Source organism: Tachysurus fulvidraco, chromosome 10 (assembly GCF_022655615.1).
Source record: "Tachysurus fulvidraco isolate hzauxx_2018 chromosome 10, HZAU_PFXX_2.0, whole genome shotgun sequence".
Lineage (NCBI taxonomy): Eukaryota > Metazoa > Chordata > Actinopteri > Siluriformes > Bagridae > Tachysurus > Tachysurus fulvidraco.
Genome location: NC_062527.1, coordinates 10,416,053 through 10,436,115, shown reverse-complemented (window position 1 = coordinate 10,436,115; position 20,063 = coordinate 10,416,053). Strand labels below are relative to the sequence as shown.

General features: G+C 36.6%; 1 protein-coding gene across 2 annotated transcripts in view; it reads right to left on the bottom strand.

Moving 5' to 3' along the window:
- cpne8 (copine VIII) overlaps window positions 1–20,063 on the bottom strand; it is a 35,519-nt gene that overhangs the window by 14,307 nt on the left and 1,149 nt on the right. The window contains exons 2-6 of one of the 2 annotated variants that reach the window (XM_027172984.2): window positions 14,206–14,246; window positions 5,266–5,312; window positions 4,562–4,665; window positions 3,643–3,682; window positions 785–861 (exon numbers count right to left, since the gene is read on the bottom strand). In XM_027172984.2, the coding sequence (XP_027028785.1) occupies window positions 785–861; window positions 3,643–3,682; window positions 4,562–4,665; window positions 5,266–5,312; window positions 14,206–14,246 (309 nt within the window). The remainder of the gene's footprint in view (window positions 1–784; window positions 862–3,642; window positions 3,683–4,561; window positions 4,666–5,265; window positions 5,313–14,205; window positions 14,247–20,063) is intronic. The other variant, XM_027172985.2, reaches the window with a different exon arrangement.

Here is a 20,063-nt window from a genome sequence, read left to right as displayed (position 1 = left end):
GAGTCTTATTGTTAGAGTGTAATCGCTGTAATTTTTGGTAAACAGTTGTGTATTTCAAATATTTAAAGGTTACTGTCAGAGGTTATTGTTTATTAATTGCAGAAATTGCACCCTAGGTGTGAAGGTGTAGGTGTATGCTTTGGATCCACCACAACTCTGACCAGAATAAAGCAAATTAATATATTTATAAAAGCCACATATTGTCCTTGTCCTTACATATGTCATTGCATAGTTTGGATTGTGTAATCAAATAGTTTTTTAAGAAATAAGGACATTTGTAAAACACTGAAACACTTCCATTAAATGAATTGAAGATTTTTTTACACCAATGATGAACTTTTGTGAAACGTACTTGCAATAAAAAAAACTTATTTGACAGTTATGATGAATGAAAAGATAGAATAATTCAATCTATGCTTATGTAACCCCTTATGAGGGGTACTTTCATACATCATCATCTAATGGTGCCTAGACATGTCCCTGTACACTGGGCCTATAATTCGTTTGTCTACATGCACACACTCACGCCCATAAAATATTCACACATTCTCTGATGCAACAATGCGCACACGATCTATACACAAATGAATATAAGCATGCATTATTAAACAGACAGACAAACTCAAGGAACAAACAGTATATTAATGAGACTTGAATGTAGTCCTGTAGTCTTCAGGAATCGAAGTGCGAGGCAGGTACAGCATCTCAGAGAGGGATAGGATCTCAGGTTTGAGAGCACACAGGAATGGAAGGGGTGAAGTGAGAGATGAAAAGCCATACTCACATGAGTGTTCTCTCCATACGACTACCTGGGGAGCCAACGATCTCTCCAAGAGTACAGTACATCTGGCCCAGAAAATCCTGATAACACACACACACACACACACACACACACACACACACACACACACACACACACACACACACACACACACACACACACACACACACACACACTTAATATCATGGATATTTTGAACGCCAGGATGTGTCCATTAATTTACACACATTAAAATGCATAGTGCGATGTGGGTATGTTTTAGGAATGTATCCAACGCATTTGTATCTGTTTTGTGCTTCAAATATTTGTATCTGTATATGGATCTAATCCCAAATTAGGTGTGGCCTTAACTCAGAAGAGATTTAACTCAGAAGAGATTTTTCCAAAAGGTGTGTGTCACTTGTGCATGGCTAATATACTCTCAAAAGCTCAGAATACAAATCTGAAAAAAAAATGACAGTTGAGCTAGACCTAACGAAATGCAGGATGAAACCCCAGGATGAAGCGGCCGATGATTAGACTGTGAACTGCAAACACAAGCTACAGACAAAATCTTTTAATGCTGAAAAAAATCCAATACATTTGCCTAAGGTATTTTTTAGGTTTTGGGTGCAGTAAATGACAGGCCAGTGTGTTCAAACACACTGAATGCATATTTTGTAATGAAAAGAAATGCATCTTTTGGACAGTGTACAAACACACAGCAAAACATTGGAACATTAAAAAAAGATAATATACTTATAAAAAGTATAATTTGCTGTGTATGATTATAATGTAGTGTTAAACATCTCTCCCAAACTGGTTGTATTCAGAAATAGAAAAAAAAAAAAAAACACATTTAAGAAATGTCTATGTTTAGATGAAACTATACCTTAACCTTCTTACCTTAACCTCAGTACACCCATTAAACATGCCTGCAGACTCAACTTCTCCACTTGCTTTTGCTCACTGCATTCGAAATTAATTGCTACTCACATGGGACACTGCGAGGCTAATGCTTTCCGTTCATCTGGATAATTATTCAAGATCATTGCTTCATCAACTCAATCTTTCGTACAACTGATGATTCACATTAGCCTTTGATTGCGGATGTGTAACAGCAGAATGTGGAAACCTTGGCAATTATTTCCACTGAGTCAGCTCCTTAATGCAGAGCACTGGGCCCGGAGCTTCACTCGAGTGAGGAGGGGAAACACACAGCAGGTAAAGCTGCTTTCCCCAAGGACACACTTCTCAGACCACAAAGCAGCAATAAGCAAGCCAGCTTTATGATTCTGCCACACTGTAATATAGCTGCAAAAGCAACACATAAATTATTCAGAACTGCTCTAAACACAAGGGTGTTATTTAAAAAAGCCCAGAACAATAAGAAACTATTTACAAACAACTATATGCCAGACTCCTTTCCGCTGACACACATAATGTCTCCCTGAGCTGAGCAGGAGTAACAGCCCGAAGGGTTGCCCATTACTCACTAAAAATCCTGTACTTTCTGCAGTTCCTGTGTAAAGTGTATTCGGTATGTCTTTCTGAATATTGTTCTCCAAGACATGCTTTGTGTTTAAAAAACTTATAACTGTAGTTCACAGTGTTTATATGAAATTTACATTTCCAGCATTTGACAGGTGCCCTTATCCAGAGCAACTTACATTTTTATCTCATTGTTTATACAACTGAACAATTGAGGCTTAAGGGCCTTGCTCAGGGGTCCAGTGATGGTACTACTAGGCTACCACATCCCCATAGGCAGATACATATGTAGGCAGATGTATAGGCAGTGCAATAAACCTGTCACTTCAGAAACAAGGAAAAGAAGAAATTCTGTCTTGAAACATCCTGCAAATATTTTTAAATTTAATATTGTTATATGTTATATACGAAACAATATTTCTCTTTTACAAGCAGCATTATACTGTAATTTAGGTCCAAGTTAAAGCAAAGAAAATGGCATTGAATGATTCCATTCATTCATGAATCACAGTGCAGCATCAACCATTATATTTACATTTACATTTACATTTACAGCATTTGGCAGACGCCCTTATCCAGAGCGACGTACATAAGTGCTTAAATCTCTAACACTGAATACATTAATGCTGGTTCACTAGGTTACATACTTAAGATACCATGAGTTTAAAACATTTGTTCAAAGTTACAATGAAAAAGTGTCAAAGTTTTTTTTTTTTTTTTTAAATGCAAAGGATAAGGAAAGAAGTGCTAGTTGAAGTGTTTCCTGAATAAGTAGGTCTTCAACCGCCGCTTGAAATATCTGATTACAAACCAAATAAAGATTATTTCCAAATTCCTGGTCCACATACAGTAGCTGTGCAACATCCTGATCAAAGGCTGTCATTTAGCATGTGAGCAAGTGAGCATTTAGGTAGACTTTAGGTAGACTGCCTGTTTTGCCATAGAATTTGTTAAACCATGTTTAAAAACTATTTAGTCATATAAAAATATAAGACATAAAACATTTCCATGTCCATGCAACAATTTTCTATACAGCTTATTAAATACATGGTTGAAAGGAAAATGGAGTCATTCCCAGGAGACGGCCTCATTTTGGGCACAAAACGTGGGACATGGTGGACAGGGTGCCGACCCATCACATCACACAATCACACACGCATTCACACACTATGGGCGATTTAGAGATGCCAATCATGTCTTTGTACTGGAAGAGGAAACCTCTGAAGCACAGTGTGAACATGCAATATCGATGCACACAGGTGACGTATATTTATATGATGTTACTAAAGTGTATTGTGTGCAAAAAAACATTTTGTCACACTGAAAACGAATGGATTTTTCCAGACTGCCAGACACATAACACAGATTATAAGGCACCGTCACTCACTTACATGTTTGGACAGGTTTTCACTCTTTGAGTCAAGGTCATACCTGCAGGGAGAGATAAGAAAGTTTATTGCAGATTATGTTTACTCAGTCTACCAATATAACACACCCTTAGCTATCAGTGCACTCTTGCTGTGCTCAACACTGGAAAGCAGGAAGAAAGCACACAACATTTACTGGGTTTTGCACTCTTCTACAACTACTTTCTGCTATTTATATCCTCTCTCCTTTGTCTTATACCCTAGTCTGATGCCGTCTTGCTGTCCGTACCCAAAGAAAAGACAGAAACAGATATTTTTCACTATAGCAAGAGAAGACATACACTAATCAGTTCCACAGCTCATATCATCCAAGAGTGTTAATTGTAAACTACACTCGTGTATGTGTGTATATGTGTCTAGTGCACTTTTTAATTAGCAACCTTTAAGTAGTGAGTAAGTAAGTAGTGTTGTTTATATTGTGTTCATCTCTGTTCATACCAAACACTGCATTTCCTAAGGTTAATATTAGAAATGTGAAAGGAAGGAAGGAAGGAAGGAAGTGCTGTCAAATCACAAGTTAATATTAATGCACTCCTTGTGATATTGTTTCTATGGAAACAACACATATTCACAGGGACTTGTATGGTAGAGTAAATGCATAATCTAAGATTAATTATAAACGTATAAAAGTGTCATAAAAGTAAAATACGATTTCTATAAGGATACGTTTATTAAACATTTATGAAAGTCTTGGGTATTATTCAATAAAATCTTTTAACACTAGACAGCCTTCAGAGAAACATCAAGACAGAAATAAGTGTAGCTGGTGATGCTATAACAGTTAGTAGTTATTTTAAAGTAAGTTATAACAGTAAATTGGTCATAGTAAATTTCTGTAAGGGTGTTAAACACAATTACATTCACACTCCCTGTTGATACTTACAGGTCAAAGCGTAAGTTCTGCCTCTCTTCAAAAAAGTAATCAAGGATGAATTTTCGAACAAAATCTGGGTTCAGGGTGTTACTGATGGCCTCGGTTCTCCCAAACTGCATACAATATCAAATGTGCAACAAATTACCACTAAGAACATGCAAATGCTCTCCACCCATGCTGAAAGGTCCTGTTTCATATTTTCTAACTTCATTTGGGATCATAAAAATAATATCAATTATTGGTGTCTCTTATTAGCACATGTACAGCATTCTATACATTTTCTAAAAAATTCTTAGCTATATTCTCAGAAGCAGCTCGCGATAATAGATTTTAGTTTGTCATTGGAATGGCATGAATAATAAATAATGATTTGGCCTAAAACCAAATTAATTTGAGAGAGTATCATACACGTATACTACTATCTAATAAGGTTTTAGAGCAAATAAATGAAACACCAACTTATGGGCAAAAAGGAACTTTTTTGATACATCACTATCATATGAATTCATATCATATGAATTAAAATGTATGGGTTTGATGCTGAACACTTGTTGAACGGTTGTATTCAATAAGCGGTCACTGCATATTCTACCTTTAGGGACTCTAAAGTACGTTAAAAGAGAAGTGTTAAAGTTCAGCATCCAGTAAGCATTTAATCTCCATTAGAAGAGTGATGAGGCAATTTCGTTTAGATTCCACACACACACACTCACCTCTCTCCACTCCCTGCTTGCCACTGTTTGAGTGTAAAGCACGCAAACTGCAGAAACAGAGGAGAAAGAATAAAGAGAGGCAGAAAAATGGCAGGTGTGTTATCCTCCGTGCAGAGGGGTGACGTTTTTAGTGTTTGCTTGTCAGCTCAATGAAGACGCCAAGCACAATTATGCAAAACGAAAAGCAGTTTCTGTAACGGCGACACGTCTGCAGAGCTTATATCTGAAAGGCAAACACTCACAAGTGCTAGTGGAAATTCTCTGTAGAAGAACAGAATGTAGTTTTACGTGCATCTATTAAGAGGACCAAACACTATGTCACAATGTCTTCATGAACATATTCACACACACAAGGGACTAATAAACAATTAAAGTCCACAATAAAGGAAATGCAATTCAATCAGTCCCTAGTGTGTGTATGTGCATGCAGACTAGTGAAATGTTCTCTTATTAGATGAAGGCTAAACACAGGTTTTCTAGGTTTTAAACATAGACTTCAGACATACAAACTAGGACTAGATTTGTTTGCAGTCAAAAATGATTGACTGCTTGACTGCTATTTGTTCAGTAATTCTAATGATTTTATCCCTGCACTTTCTTTCAACCAACTTGTACTGTATATACCTTTAGACATTCACTCTAATATATATATATAAAATACACTGTACAACTGCATACTGAGCCTAGAGGCTTAGGCTGCATAAAAAAGCTTTTTTGCGGTTCACTCAGAGGTTGGTGTGGTGTTACGACATCGAGGCAATTTCTTAACAGATCAGTAGAAACCATTCTTGTGATATTTGTCAATGCCAGAGAGTTTTAAAAAGAATTTAAAATCGACTTTACATAATAACATTAGGGTGAAAACCAGTTTTCTGTCCCTCTTAGTTTTAGAATAAATACACCCCAAAAACATCATCAACAACAACACATGATAATTCATTCTAATTCATATTAAAATGCCCAATTGCAAAGAAATAAAATCAACCCCTTGATAAGTCCTACATAGCCACTAACAAATCCTCGCTGGAAAAATCAGTCTTGCTGTTATAAGCTGATTTTCCCAGTAGGGTGCTTGACAGGGGTCTGAAATAATTTGGATGTTCTCTCTTGTTCTGTCCATCTGCTGGGCTGTTCTTCTATCAGGTTGCTTCTAAAAATATGTCTAATTAAAAAGAAGCATTATCATCCTACGAGTGTGTGATAATCTCTTGCCTTCCAGTGGAACTGGACCCTATAGAGCTCAGGACTTTACAATGTGCTGCTTTATTAAGCTCTGGAACAATCTTGCCTGGGTAGTTGAGGGTCCGTGTGTGTATGCATGTGTGTGTGAGTGTGTGTGTGTGTGTGTACGTGAAATATAACTTCAGCTGAGTAGTACCGTGTAATGCACTAGCCTGAATCTGCACACTGCAAAGATCCTTCCACTTCATAGTCTATTATTTGCAGACAATACAATGATACATTCATGGACATACACAGACACACCAACCACACACAGCTCCGGCTGCCCAGCATGAGAATAGATCTATATTTAGCATGCTGGAACCCTGAATTTCGTGTCTTTTGGCCGGAGTGTGTAGTCAGGCGCTGTAATCGTGTGCGACTGGCCCAATCACGTCAGCAAGGCTAAGGGATGGAGTCAGCACAAGTGCCTGGGTGCATGAGAGGAAGGCAAGACGCTGAAGCTTCTACCAGCACACTACTGCTGCAGTACACTACCCTGTAAATCCCACAAATGCCCAGAAGCAGGGAAGGAATGTGTGTGTGCAAAAGAAAAGGTAGGAAGACGAGAGAGAGAGAGAGAGAGAGAGAGAGAGAGAGAGAGAGAGAGAGAGAGAGAGAGAGAGAGAGAGAGAGAATGTAATACAGTTTCATCTTTACCATTCTCTACTTTCCATCATACTATCTTTCTCCTTTACTCATGCCAAAAAATGCTATTCCTCCCACCATCACTAAGAACTTTTTACTTTAGAATTTTGAAAAAAGGAGCAGTTTGCAGCTTAAATAGCTGAATATTACAATATATATAATGGAAAGTCTCAGCTGCAAGGACAGATAGTGTGTGTGTGTGGGGGGGGGGGGGTGCTGGGGGTGGCGGTGGAGGGTGTGTTAAGTGAGTGAGAGAAAAGAGGGAGTGAGTGAGTGAAATCAGCCATGCTGTGTGAGTGAATAATGAGAAGCCTGTGGTCACACACATCTGTATGGTCATTAAAGCTGTGAGTGTAAGAGGTTCGTCATCAGCTGGAACAATAAATACATACGGTACAGGCAAACACACAGCAGGCGTGATACACACTTTTATGAAGTAGATCGCATGGAAAAAATATGGCGTTTTAATCTGCACACCTTCACCTGCACTCCAAGCTAAATGCACTACAATACATCCTTCTGTATGAGCCTAACTGAAGCTCGTCACCAGACGTGCAATGCATACTGGAGACAAACTGTTTCAAAGGAACGCACACGCATGCATAACATGCAAAATGTAAAAGGCTTTAACACAATGAAACTAGAACTCATACTAATGCAATATTCAATCATTTAAAGAACTTGAGTTAACCAGGCCATCTTCCTTTTTTTTTTTTTACTTTTCTCTTTCTTTTTTTTTTTTGCCATGAATAAAAGCAAATAATATCCATAGACCCCCAACAAACGAGAAAATATCGGTAATTAGTCACAAAAGGCATGGAAAATGCAGCAGACCAAACCATTTTTCCATGTAAGTTGCAAATGAGGCATAGACCTATCCCAAACACTCTTACTGTAGCTTCCCATTTACCTTAGCTATAGGACAGCTTCCCTGGTTATCCCTGCATGATGTGCCACTGTGAATACGGTCCATATAAATATTATGTGACATAACACAGTCATACTAGCTTTATACACACCAATAAATGTCTTTCTTCTTACAGTACTCAAAAAAATAAATACATTAATATCATCTAAATCACATGCCTTACTTCGAATAACACTTCTTGTTATCTGGTGAGGATGGCTCTGCAGCGTCTTTACCGCCTTGGAATACAAAGGGTCTTAAAACTGCCCATTAAGAGGCAAGAAACTTTCACAACTGAATGACTGAGAACAGGAAGCATCATTACAACGGGGTTTAGGAAGAGCACCAAAGCAGGAGAGTGGTGCGATCAGCCGTGTCCCATCTGCTCTGAGCTCCCTGATCTGCACACAGCAATAGGTGCTGGACATAAGCCAAGAAGATAGTGATAGATCTCATCTATCCGAACAACAGTCTCTTTTTCTGTTGTAGTCAGGGAAGCTCTTCTGCTCCTTATAGGCAAACACAAAGATAATAAGAAGGAGCTGTTTCCCTTTATTATTTATAAATAATATCTGGTGTACACCTATAATATGAAGTTTTCTGGATTTGTCTACACAACGCACACTACATCTACAGTACTTTTTTCCTATTTGCATTACAACTGCAACTGCACATCTGCACTTGATTCATAATAGTCATACTGTTGTACCACTGATCATTTCCTTAGATAGTCTTCCCTTTCACACGTGTATAGTAAATTCTATTTGTATTGTGATTGCGTTCTTTTGTTCTCTTCTGATTCCTATTTATTCTGTTTTTATGACATGGACGCCATTTCACTACCGTGTGATTGTGTATGTGACAAAATAGATTTGAATTTGATTTTCATTTGAATTGTTAATATTATTGATATTTTAGAATGATTTAGTGTATACTGTAAATATATATATATATATATATATATATATATATATATATATATATATATATATATATACACGTATATATATATATATACGTATATATATGTATATACGTATACATATATATATATAAGTGTATATATATATATATATATATATATATATATATATGTATAGAGAGAGAGAGAGAGAGAGAGAGAGAGAGAGAGAGAGAAAGAGAGAGAGAGAATTATATGTACGTATGAAGTGTATAAGTTTTTTGATATGGTGCTACATCTCAGAAAAAATGTTGCTGTTTTTTTATGTTATGTTCTGGTATGTTCTGGAGAGGTCAGGCTTTTGCCTTTGGCTGTAATAAATATATATCGTTTTGTTTCATCTGAACCTCAAAATTGTTGCAGTTATCTTCCCTGTTCCCTGTCTCTGTTCAGTGCTCCTTCCTCGTCTCAGCTCAGTAATCCTCCCCAGGCTTGTGTACCTTTAATATTACAGCAGGTGGTATATTGAAACTGGGATCACTGTGTATTGTGACATTAGGGAGCAGCAACAACACTGAAAAACTTTTACCTGTTTTATTTTTACGTATTGTGGTTTCTTCACACAAGCACTGCTGATAGTTATTGAGTTAAGACACTGATATGGCCTAATAATTACCTTGCTGGCGTGTTACTGTTTAAGTATAAACTCACTAACGTGAGTTAATTTTTTTTTTAAATAAAGTGAAGTACAGTGACCCATACTCAGAATTCGTTCTCTGCATTTAACCCATCCAAAGTGCACACACACAGCAGTGAACACACACACCGTGAACAGCCATATATGCTGCGGCGCCCGGGGAGCAGTTGGGGGGGTTCGGTGCCTTGCTCAAGGGCACCTTAGTCAGACTCTCTAACCATTAGGCGATTAGGTCAGACTCTCTAACCATTGATGAACTGATCAATTTGACAGACATATAATGGATTACAATTAATTTATGGAAAGAAGGTTGGGAAGGTGGAATTTCCCCTATGTTCAGATGTTACAGTAAAATGGGGGGGGGGGGGGTAACAGAACGAGAGAGAGAGAGAGAGAGAGAGAGAGAGATAGAGAGAGAGAGGGGGGGGGGATAATATGATGTTTGTGAATGGTGTGTGTAAAGCCAAAAGCAAAATCAGCTGAGAGTAGCAGGACATATTTGAAAATATACTAGCAAACAGTAAACTTTTAATTTGTTGAAGCATTTAAAATATTGGGATGGTTTAGATATTTGACTTAACTGCAGATGCGTGTTTCAACCGTTTTATCAAAATTAAGCCGAGGTTAAATGAGGTTTTTCATGGTAGTATATCTTAATTTTGATAAAATGGATCAAAATTCATTCACTACCATTTGAGATGCATCCTAAAATGTTCAGACTAGTATATACAATGGGTTTATTATTTAAGCTATTAAGTCATCATTTCAGTCCCTGCATCCCTCACATTCGAATATTTCTTCTACTTGATATTCTGCACCAGACTGGCCTATGAAAGTTTGTCTGTGAAGCAGCATTCATCAAGTAATCAATATGAATTCATTTGATGTCATTTTGTGAATATTCATGAGCAGTCAGTGGTCTCAAAAGAAAGAAAAAAAACAAGCTTTGAGTTGAGAGGTAGTGTTGTTGTAAATTAGGTCATGTGTGTGTGGTTAGTTAATTTCTCTACAACTTAATCAGATCTACAATATATGGCCAGCAGTTTGTGAACACACCATCACCATACTGTAACACCCATCTGTGGTTTTTAAACATCCCAATCCAGAATTATTTGCTCTTTTACTGTTACAATTCATTCCTCTTTTCGGTGAAGGTTACGAGAGCATGGCTGTGGGGCTTTATGCTCATTTATCCTCAAAAGCATTAGTGAGGTCAGACACTGATGTTGAGTGAGGAGGCCTGAGCACAATCACATTCCAGTCCATCCTAAAGGTATTCAGTGGGGTTGAGGTTAAGGCTCTGTGCAGGAAGCTTGAGTTCTTCCACTAAGTCATGGAGCCTTATGGAGTTCGCTTTGTGCACAGGGACATTGTTCATGCTGAAACAGTTTTGGTACATACAGTACAGAGACATCCTGAAAACTGTGTGCTTTCAACTTCCAACAGATTCAAGGAAGAACAACATACAGTACTGTATGGATGTAATGCTCAGATGTTCACTGACCTCTGGACATACAGTACACGTTTTTTATATAAGCTACATTAGGAAAGGTTATGACATGATACAGTACCACTTGTACAAGTAATTGGTATATTTAGTGCTGCATTTGATCAATTTCTTTATTTGTAGCCTGTCTTCTTTCTATTTCTCTCTATCGCGCTCTCTGCAGGTGTCCTGTAGAATATGTAAACATTACTTACATGGTGTTACCTATGCCAGATATGTGAGACGGAAACGTTTTAGGGTATATGAGCCATCAGATTCTCTCGGAATATGTTCGGGGAAAAAGAAAGTGCTACCAGAGCTGGAGGAGACACTGACCCTCAATTAAATGGATCGCTTCACCTAAAGAATATGCCTTCTCCAGTTCCAAGGCCGGTCGTAAAACATAAAGACTAGGAGAGCACTCGGCAAGGTACGAGACCAGGAGTCCACAACTGGAGTTAGTGCTGGGTGAGTTTCATTATTAATTTGATTCATTCAAATGATTGCTGATGTGATTTTAGAAATGTTCAAATCAAAGATCTACATGTTCATGTGTAATTGAAAATGTAATTAAAACATGTGTGAATTCTATTTAATCATTTCAACATGAACAAAGAATAAAAATACAGCCTTCTTGATAAACGCCTCCTACGATCAAAACGCTCAGCAAAGAGAGGTTCGAATATCACTTAAAAGGCGTGGAATAAGTACAGGTGTGATGAACGAGCGTATGTAAAATATAAGGTTGCATTACATTTAAGCCATAATTTACATCATTTTCAACCTTGGCATGTTTGACAGAAAAAGTGGGAAAGTGAACGCCCATAGTGGACAACCGAACGTTGATATTTTGTCGTGATATTTTGTCACGATCTAGGCAGCTGACACATTTATGAACCGTATAGTCAGCATTTTCTTAAACAAATATGTCTTCATGTTGATTAATCTAAAGCTAATACGTGTGTATATACTGTATAAATCACTTAAAGGATTTGTTTTGTTTATTTTGGATGCTGTGTGCAGCCATGCTGATTTGTCTTTACTCATTAACACGAAAGGAATGATGGTTTGAGAACAACAGCCCAAACTGACTACCCAGCTGCAGTGGCATTTCATGTCATGAAAGACATGGGCACTATCTACTCTGTTAAGAAAGAAGGTTACACAAAAATAGTAAAAGCACCATCTATAGCATAATAATGCAAACAGTGTTTTTAGTGCTTTAAATATCCTACAGTATATCTAATAAAAACACAATTTGTATTAGATGGTGTGATGCTCTGAATATATTATGGACACAAATATATAGATGTAATCTGACACAATAATACTCACAAATACAATATCCTAATATCCACCTTACTCAAAGGAAAGATAAGTGATATAAAGATAATATATTCTGGAGTATCGTGTACTGTAATTCACTAAACTACTGTATTTTCAAGCTTTTGGTCCTCAGGCTTGCTCTGATTGATTGCTGAAACAACAGGGTAAAAAAGGCAAATAAAAAGAGATTACACAGTATGTGCCCCTAAAGAGTAAAACTTTAACAATGCATCTGCAGTAAAACTAAACAACACTAAGTATTAAAGGATATAAAACATATTAAACGGCACTTTCAGCAACATTCCCCCTGCTCTGCTAGCTGTAAACACTCATAACAGCCAACTCCTACTTACATCCTATTTTAGGCAACACCGTAATACCAAATAATTTAAAGTCAGTTTGGGAATTATTGGTACCCTTCGCAATAATGGGCCAAACATATCGCATAAACACCACACACAAAAATTTTATACAATTTTCCACTCGGGCAATTTCTAATCTTCTAGAAAAAGGGTCTTTCTTAAGTTTTATTAAAAAGAATTATTAAAACACCAATGTATAAATATTTAATGAACGCAAAGAAATTGCTTTCAATAAATAAACGGAATCATTGTTGTTGGTGGTGCTCAGCTCTACTCTTACCTAAAATCTTTATGTTCTCTATCAGCATGACGAAAATGAAGGAGCATTTAAGACCAAACAGATGACTGTTGACTTTTCAGTTTTATTACAACTAAAATATCATTACGCACAACCAGGGCCATAAAAGTAGAGTAGTAAGTAAAGAAGTTAGTAGTAAAGAAAGTATTTGCATGAGCACAATTCTATTATATAGAAAGTATACTACGTATACTAAAGGTATACGACGTGATGAATAGCCCTGGTCTCCAGATATGAGACATAATAGTTTTAAAAGCTTGGAGAAGTCTCTCCTCTCTTGTTAAAGAGGTTCAGTGATGCATTTGGGAAGACTTTAGTAATTATTAATCGTGCTGGTGCAAAACATTTTAAAACGAGTGTATTGTGGAAAAAAGTGAGCTTAAGTGTAGAGGTGTACCGCAATGCGACTATCTGATTTTGCATCTGATTAATAAAGACATTTGCAGCTGTATTTGTATTCTGAATTGAACCTAAAACGGGCCAAGACTACGCTGGAAGTGCAAGGGATTGTATTTTGGAATCCCACCTACACACCAATTATTGTTATGACAATAATTATGCCGTACAGGCTAACATGCCTATTCATGCAAAAGTGAGCATGACATAAAATGCATGAAATTCACAGTGAATGACATATCATGCACACATGCATGCTGATTTGGACACAAAGCAAATCATGTGTAATATTATCTGAAATGCTGTTGCATTAACTATGCTTGTCACATTCACACATTCATGTTCAGGCTAGTGTGCTCTGCAAATATAAGATTATTTTGCCTCCCAGTGGGTAAACACAGATCTGTTATTTTTTCCACTTTTGTCAGTGAGGTTTCAGAATAAAATATCATTCGCTGCTGTGAATAATGATGACTACAGTGTAGCTGCGGTCCACTCAAACGAACAACCACACCGAGCTATTTTTGGCATGTGAGGACTGAAATAAGCATGACGTCACAACTGTAGCGTTTGGATTATTTTTTTATATACTGCTCCAGGGGGAAATGGTGCAATCACATTAAAGATTAGTCAAGCATTCAAGAGTATACAGTGATGTTATGTGAGACATATGGAAGATATAGAAGAGAAAAGCTTACTTGGATCCGATTTGGAGAAAGTGTCTCTGTCTAGTAGGTTTCTGTAAAAATAAAGAAGAAGGATTGAATGTTTCAATACACCAAGCTACGTATTTGGTAAAAATGACTGCGTGCAGCTATACGCAAGTTTCTCCCTTCTGTTTTCACCCAGGATTTTATCTGTGCATTACTTCTTGACTAAACAGAAGGGCATGAGCTTTCAAGCAGAAGCCGTGATATCAAACTACTCGTACACACTGCGGCTCAGCTTAACATATCAGCCTGTCAATCATGTGATTGATGAGAATAAGAAATCGAAGGGGAAAATACTTACAGGGCTACGTAATTGTAGGGTTTTAAACAGTTACACATGAGTATGAGTAGTTTAATTGGGCATTTAATTTTACAGAGGCAATCCTGCAATTCTGCAGGGAATTAGAACAAACTCTCAAAATGTTGCATTCAAGTTTTTAAAGTGTTTATATTTTGGATTTTAATTAAACTCATCCAATTCACATGGCAGGTCACATACTCTAATAACTCTATGAACCCCTAATAAATAGGACAGCTTTAATTATGCTTTAAAAAGGCAATATCTACTGTAACATAATGTAAAATTTATAGACCATGGACAAAGTCTCCATATGACAAATATCCAAGGTTGAATGAGAATGACCCAGAATGTGACATCTCTCCCTCCTCAATTCCCACAGACTTACATTAAAGCATAAAGCTTTCATGACCATTTCTCTGGCTGAGATGCATTTTCAGAGACAGGAAAAGACAATATTACTTATTTAAGACCCCATTAAAAACACCATCAAATTTCAGTAATCATGTGAAAGTTAAGGCCCTTCAGAACAATTTTGAATATTTCTAGGAAAATATAGAAACTTAATGCCATCGTAATGAAAGGAATCATGGAGTTCAGCATGTGGTTACAGGAGCGACCGATGAGGAGTCGTGCATCTAGAACAGCGAGCATAAGAAAGGCTATAGGCCAGTGAAATGCTGTCACTGCACATGCATGACTTCTCTATTACACCATGGAAACAGATAACAAGTGATAGCCAGCTCCTCCACTCTAGACATAGTGTGTGCATTAGTGTGTGTGTGTGTGCGTGTGTGCGTGTGCGTGTGTGTGTGTGTGTGTGTGTGTGTGTGTGTGTGTGTGTGTGTGTGTGTGTGTGTGTGTGTGTGTTTGTGTGTGTGCTCCACCATTTTAGGCCAAATGATTACATGAGACATCACTGAAAAGAGGATGAACAGGTGACACAGGCAACTTAACCATCATCATCTGAATGCCTACTCTTAAGCATTTTCGAATCACAATAACCTTAAATAGTAAAGTATTTGCAAAACATTATATAGGCTACTTTAACCAACTCAAGCGTGAAGCCGTTCAAACAGCATACTATTGAGGCTAGTGAGAACTGAGAGCTTTGAACACTCCACATTTGTAGCTCTTTCAACACCTTATATTTCAACCTATCAAATCCTACTTAGAAAAAAAAAAAAAACATCTTAGAATCTTTCTCATGAAAGATTTATTCTTAAGCCCTGCCACAAAACAGCACATTTCCATTTAATTTCCAGAACAGAAGAGTCCTGCAATGTCATTCAAAATACTATATTCACCCAGTATAGCAGAAACCTCTACAAACAGACCAGGCAGTAACACTTTACAGTAACTGTACACGAATAATGATGCACTGACATATGAATTAATACTTAGATAAAGCATGTATTAATCAAGAAGCGCAAACCTTAACTACGACAATAAGTCCTAAGAATTTGTGTGTGAATAACAACCAACTTTAAACCTGATGAAACATACAGTAAGATAGAATACAGTATGAATTACATGTACATCATTTCGAATTGATATAATTTGCTATACGCAGCTGCGGACACAAACGTCTCTCGACAATTCTTATGAATTTAGGTAGGTTTAACCTGTATGTGTTGATTAATACATTAACTAACACACATGCACTGTACTTAAGATGGTCGTTATTCACACAGAAATTCATAAGACTCCTGTTGTAGATAAGGTTAGTTTTTATCGGTTTGTGATAAAATCATGCTGTAACTCATCTTTAGTAAGTATCAATTCCAGAATTAATGTAAACGTACTCATGTACAGTTATTTGTTATTTGTTATATGCCAAGAGGGTTAGTTTAACCCTCTTTGTTAACTATTTCTTGCTTTCATGAGACATTTGTCTGATGTTAGATTTTCTCCAGTGCTACCCAAATGAATTAGGCAGAAATCTATGCAATTTGTAATAAACATATTGCTGTGAAAATTGCTACTAATTTGCAACAATAAACATGAGCTGAATCCTTCTGACAAATTTCAGATTTACTTCTAACGCTGAGATTATCCATCAGATTTACTTCACCCCAATATGTCTAGTCAAAACAAATTGCTGATACACAAAGGTCACTGGCTGTCCTGCCATTACTCGTGATAAGCATATTATGCCGTACTGATGAGAAAAAATAGTCATGGTCACTTTTGCACATTTAAATCCTGAGAGCAAAAGGAAGCGCTTTTACAAAGAAACTAATGCAGCAGTAAATGTGCTTCGAAAAGCGAATATAGCCAGGAGAAATCTGCATATCGTTTTTATCGTTATCTTCGAGCCTTCTGAGGAAAAGGAGGAATCGCCTTTAAAGTCTTCTATCATAAGGATAAGCATTACCATTTCAAAACATATGAGATGAAATCCGTATTCATGATGATATGCTTATATGTACTGCAGAATTAATATACTGTATAGCCTGTTGAGTTCATTTTTGACATATAGATGTCAATCTGTTGCATTTCAATGTGCAAATCTTTGGTGTCAATACTATATTTGTGTTCAGTATTCAAAAGACTGTGTCCAGATGATGTATAATAGCTCAGGTATAGATAATATATGCTCTACTGTGAGTTACAGGAATAGAAAAGTAATGGTTTTTAAATAAATGATCTGTTATATACACACCAGAGGCATGATTAGGATTCAGAGACGAGCTCAGGCATAAGGGAGACGGAACCTATTCTTCCTGGAAGTGATTTGTTTACAGTCAGATAGATAAGGTCAGCCAGCTGGGTTACAGGCTGGCTGTCACCTGCAATTGGGTTCTGATGAACATATGAATGCTATTTCTGTACTCTTGCCTTTATGTCACCTTCATTTGTTACCTGCTCACTTTTAAGAATTGATGTCTTTACTTATACTAATTTAAAGGAGCTCATAGTAAAAAAAAAAAATTACAAGGTATACAATTATCTTCCATAAAGAGAGAAAATTAGCTTAAGTGCAACTAATCCATAAAGGTTTGGGAGTAACAGAGATGTAAACAAGCTAATATCCCTGGCTCATTATGACCGTAAGTATATATAGATTCCAATTTGGTCAGGATTTCATTAGATCACATGCTTTTAATGCTATGTGTGTCTTTAGGAGTAAACCAGAGTTAACCTACAGTTATCTTTAAAACATCAATAATGGCAATATTGAGTATAAAATATTGTCTAACTTTCTGACTCAAGTCATAACTCATGCACATTTATACATTCTCAGTTTTCATTGTCTGCATATTTCGGTTTGCTTAAGAGTAAAAGAAGAAGAAGAAGAAGAAGAAGAAGAAGAAGAAGAAGAAGAAGAAGAAGAAGAAGAAGAAGAATGAAGAAGGAAGAAGAAGACTTATTTTATCACACATATTCTTTGAAATTCTATTTGAATGTCTGTTCTTCACATATCTCAGCAGCTTAGTAATCTGGGGTTAGTATACAGTTATGCCATGGCCTGGCTCACATCCACTAGACCTTTTAAAACTCATCAGGAAGTTAACTGTTTGCATCTCGTTTAAAACACTGCACACGACCACCAAGACAAAATGAGATTTAAGATAATATTCTTGTGTCATTCAAAAATGAACCAATTTGCATGTACAATTCATGAATAATTCAAAATGTTGAGTTGTTTGCTAAACTGAGTTGTTAAATAGCTCTCTCTGTCCACCTTTGAAAAATGAAAAAAAAAAACTCATTTATGGAAAAGGTGCCATAATGTCAGGCTGATCAGGTAACAGGAAGCTGTCTCATTTGAATAGTAGCCTTAAGGATGACATCAGTGACAGAATGGTAATGTGCAAATCATATTAAAGAGGCATTATCCATTACTGTCATCTGCCTGTTCGGATGTATTCTAGGGTCTATTTTTTCATTGAATATTACAGGCTGAGAGCCCAGATGCTTTAACATGAACAAGATATCTGTAAGAAATGCAACTGAAGTTGATGGTTGTATTTGTACAATGTACTTTCTTTCAAGCACAGACATGTATTAACAGGTATTTTAATTGTAAATGTTTCATGTCATCAAATGAAAATATTATTAATCAGGGTCTGAATAGCAGAAAAATATTATCTTGGAACCCGAGGTCCTGCTGGTGACCGTGCTCTTGGGGAAACAGCTTTAAAATGTTATTCATGGCACTGTTCTCTTTTCTCTGTTTGCATTTATTGACCGAACTCCTACAATGCTGCAGTCTTCAATATATGTACAACAGCCAAACATGCCGATAAAGACACTCCTTTATTTTTGACTATTAACAGAAGAACTAAAAAGTAACGATAATATAAATATAGCTCTGTTGTCACCTAATAAATCTATCCAAGAGTTAGGTAAAAAATTTAGCATACATATAACATGAACCCGAGGAGCCACTGCAGCTGAACTGTTTGGGCTATAATAGTTGAGGTCATTGAATGAACCGTAATGAAACCGTATGCATTTTTGTAATACATTTATCAGGGTATTTTTGGTGCATTTGCAGCATGTGTCAGGTTGGCAGCAATGCTACTGTATAGTTCTGCAGATTCTGCAATCTCGGGCTTAAAGGTGGGATCAGCGATTTTAGATCAGAACACTTTTTCAAATCTGGTCCTGTTCCTGTAACATTCTGGCAGCTTCACTAAAATATCTGCACCCAAATTTCTGTAAAAATTAATCAATATGAACTACTAACATTCAACTTATCAGGACGAGGATGTGCGGAGGCAACTTTGAGCCAGCTGTAACCAACTTCTGACTTTACCTTGGAATCACATCTCAGAATCACAGCAAGATCATACTTTTATCTTAGTAGGGTGTTAAATGGCATTAAATAGTCAAGTCACTATTCAATTGAGCACTAAGAATGAATATTAATCTTTATAACCATCCAAATCACTGGTGATGGAGCTTAAAATTCTAACTGCTGTCAGCCAGAAGGAGGCTGTAAAAAGGGACGGAGGATGTAGGATCTATTAAGTTATGTAAGCACTGTAACTACTTTTATGTATTTTTTATTCTGCAAAATCAAAACACAATTTCATTTCAAAGCAGTTTCATTTTAATTACGTTCTAAAAAAATTTCTTTTATTCAATGCAATGGGTAATAAAGGTAACACACCATTTAAGGAAAAATGAGAATTGTTTTTAACATAAATATATATAATATACAATACATAAGGTCAAAACTGATTAATTAACAAATGTAATCATTATACCAATGTTTTTAAAATTCTGTTCTCAAACACACACAAAAACACACACACACAGACAAAAACATTTTTGCTAAATCTTCTAACGTCAATGTATTAGTTAATCCATGACCTAACCTTAGTGACCTGATTTTTTTCATTCAAAGTTCAACTTTATCACAGACCACTGAACTGTGAAATGCAATCATTTTTCTTCCCCACAAAAGACATTATACTTGTCTTTTATTACAGGTATATTTTTACTCCAAGAGAGATTCATGTTGTGGAACCTTAACATTAAAGGTATCTGATCGATGGGTGAGTGAACGCAAAAAACAACACGTATTTCAAATCTA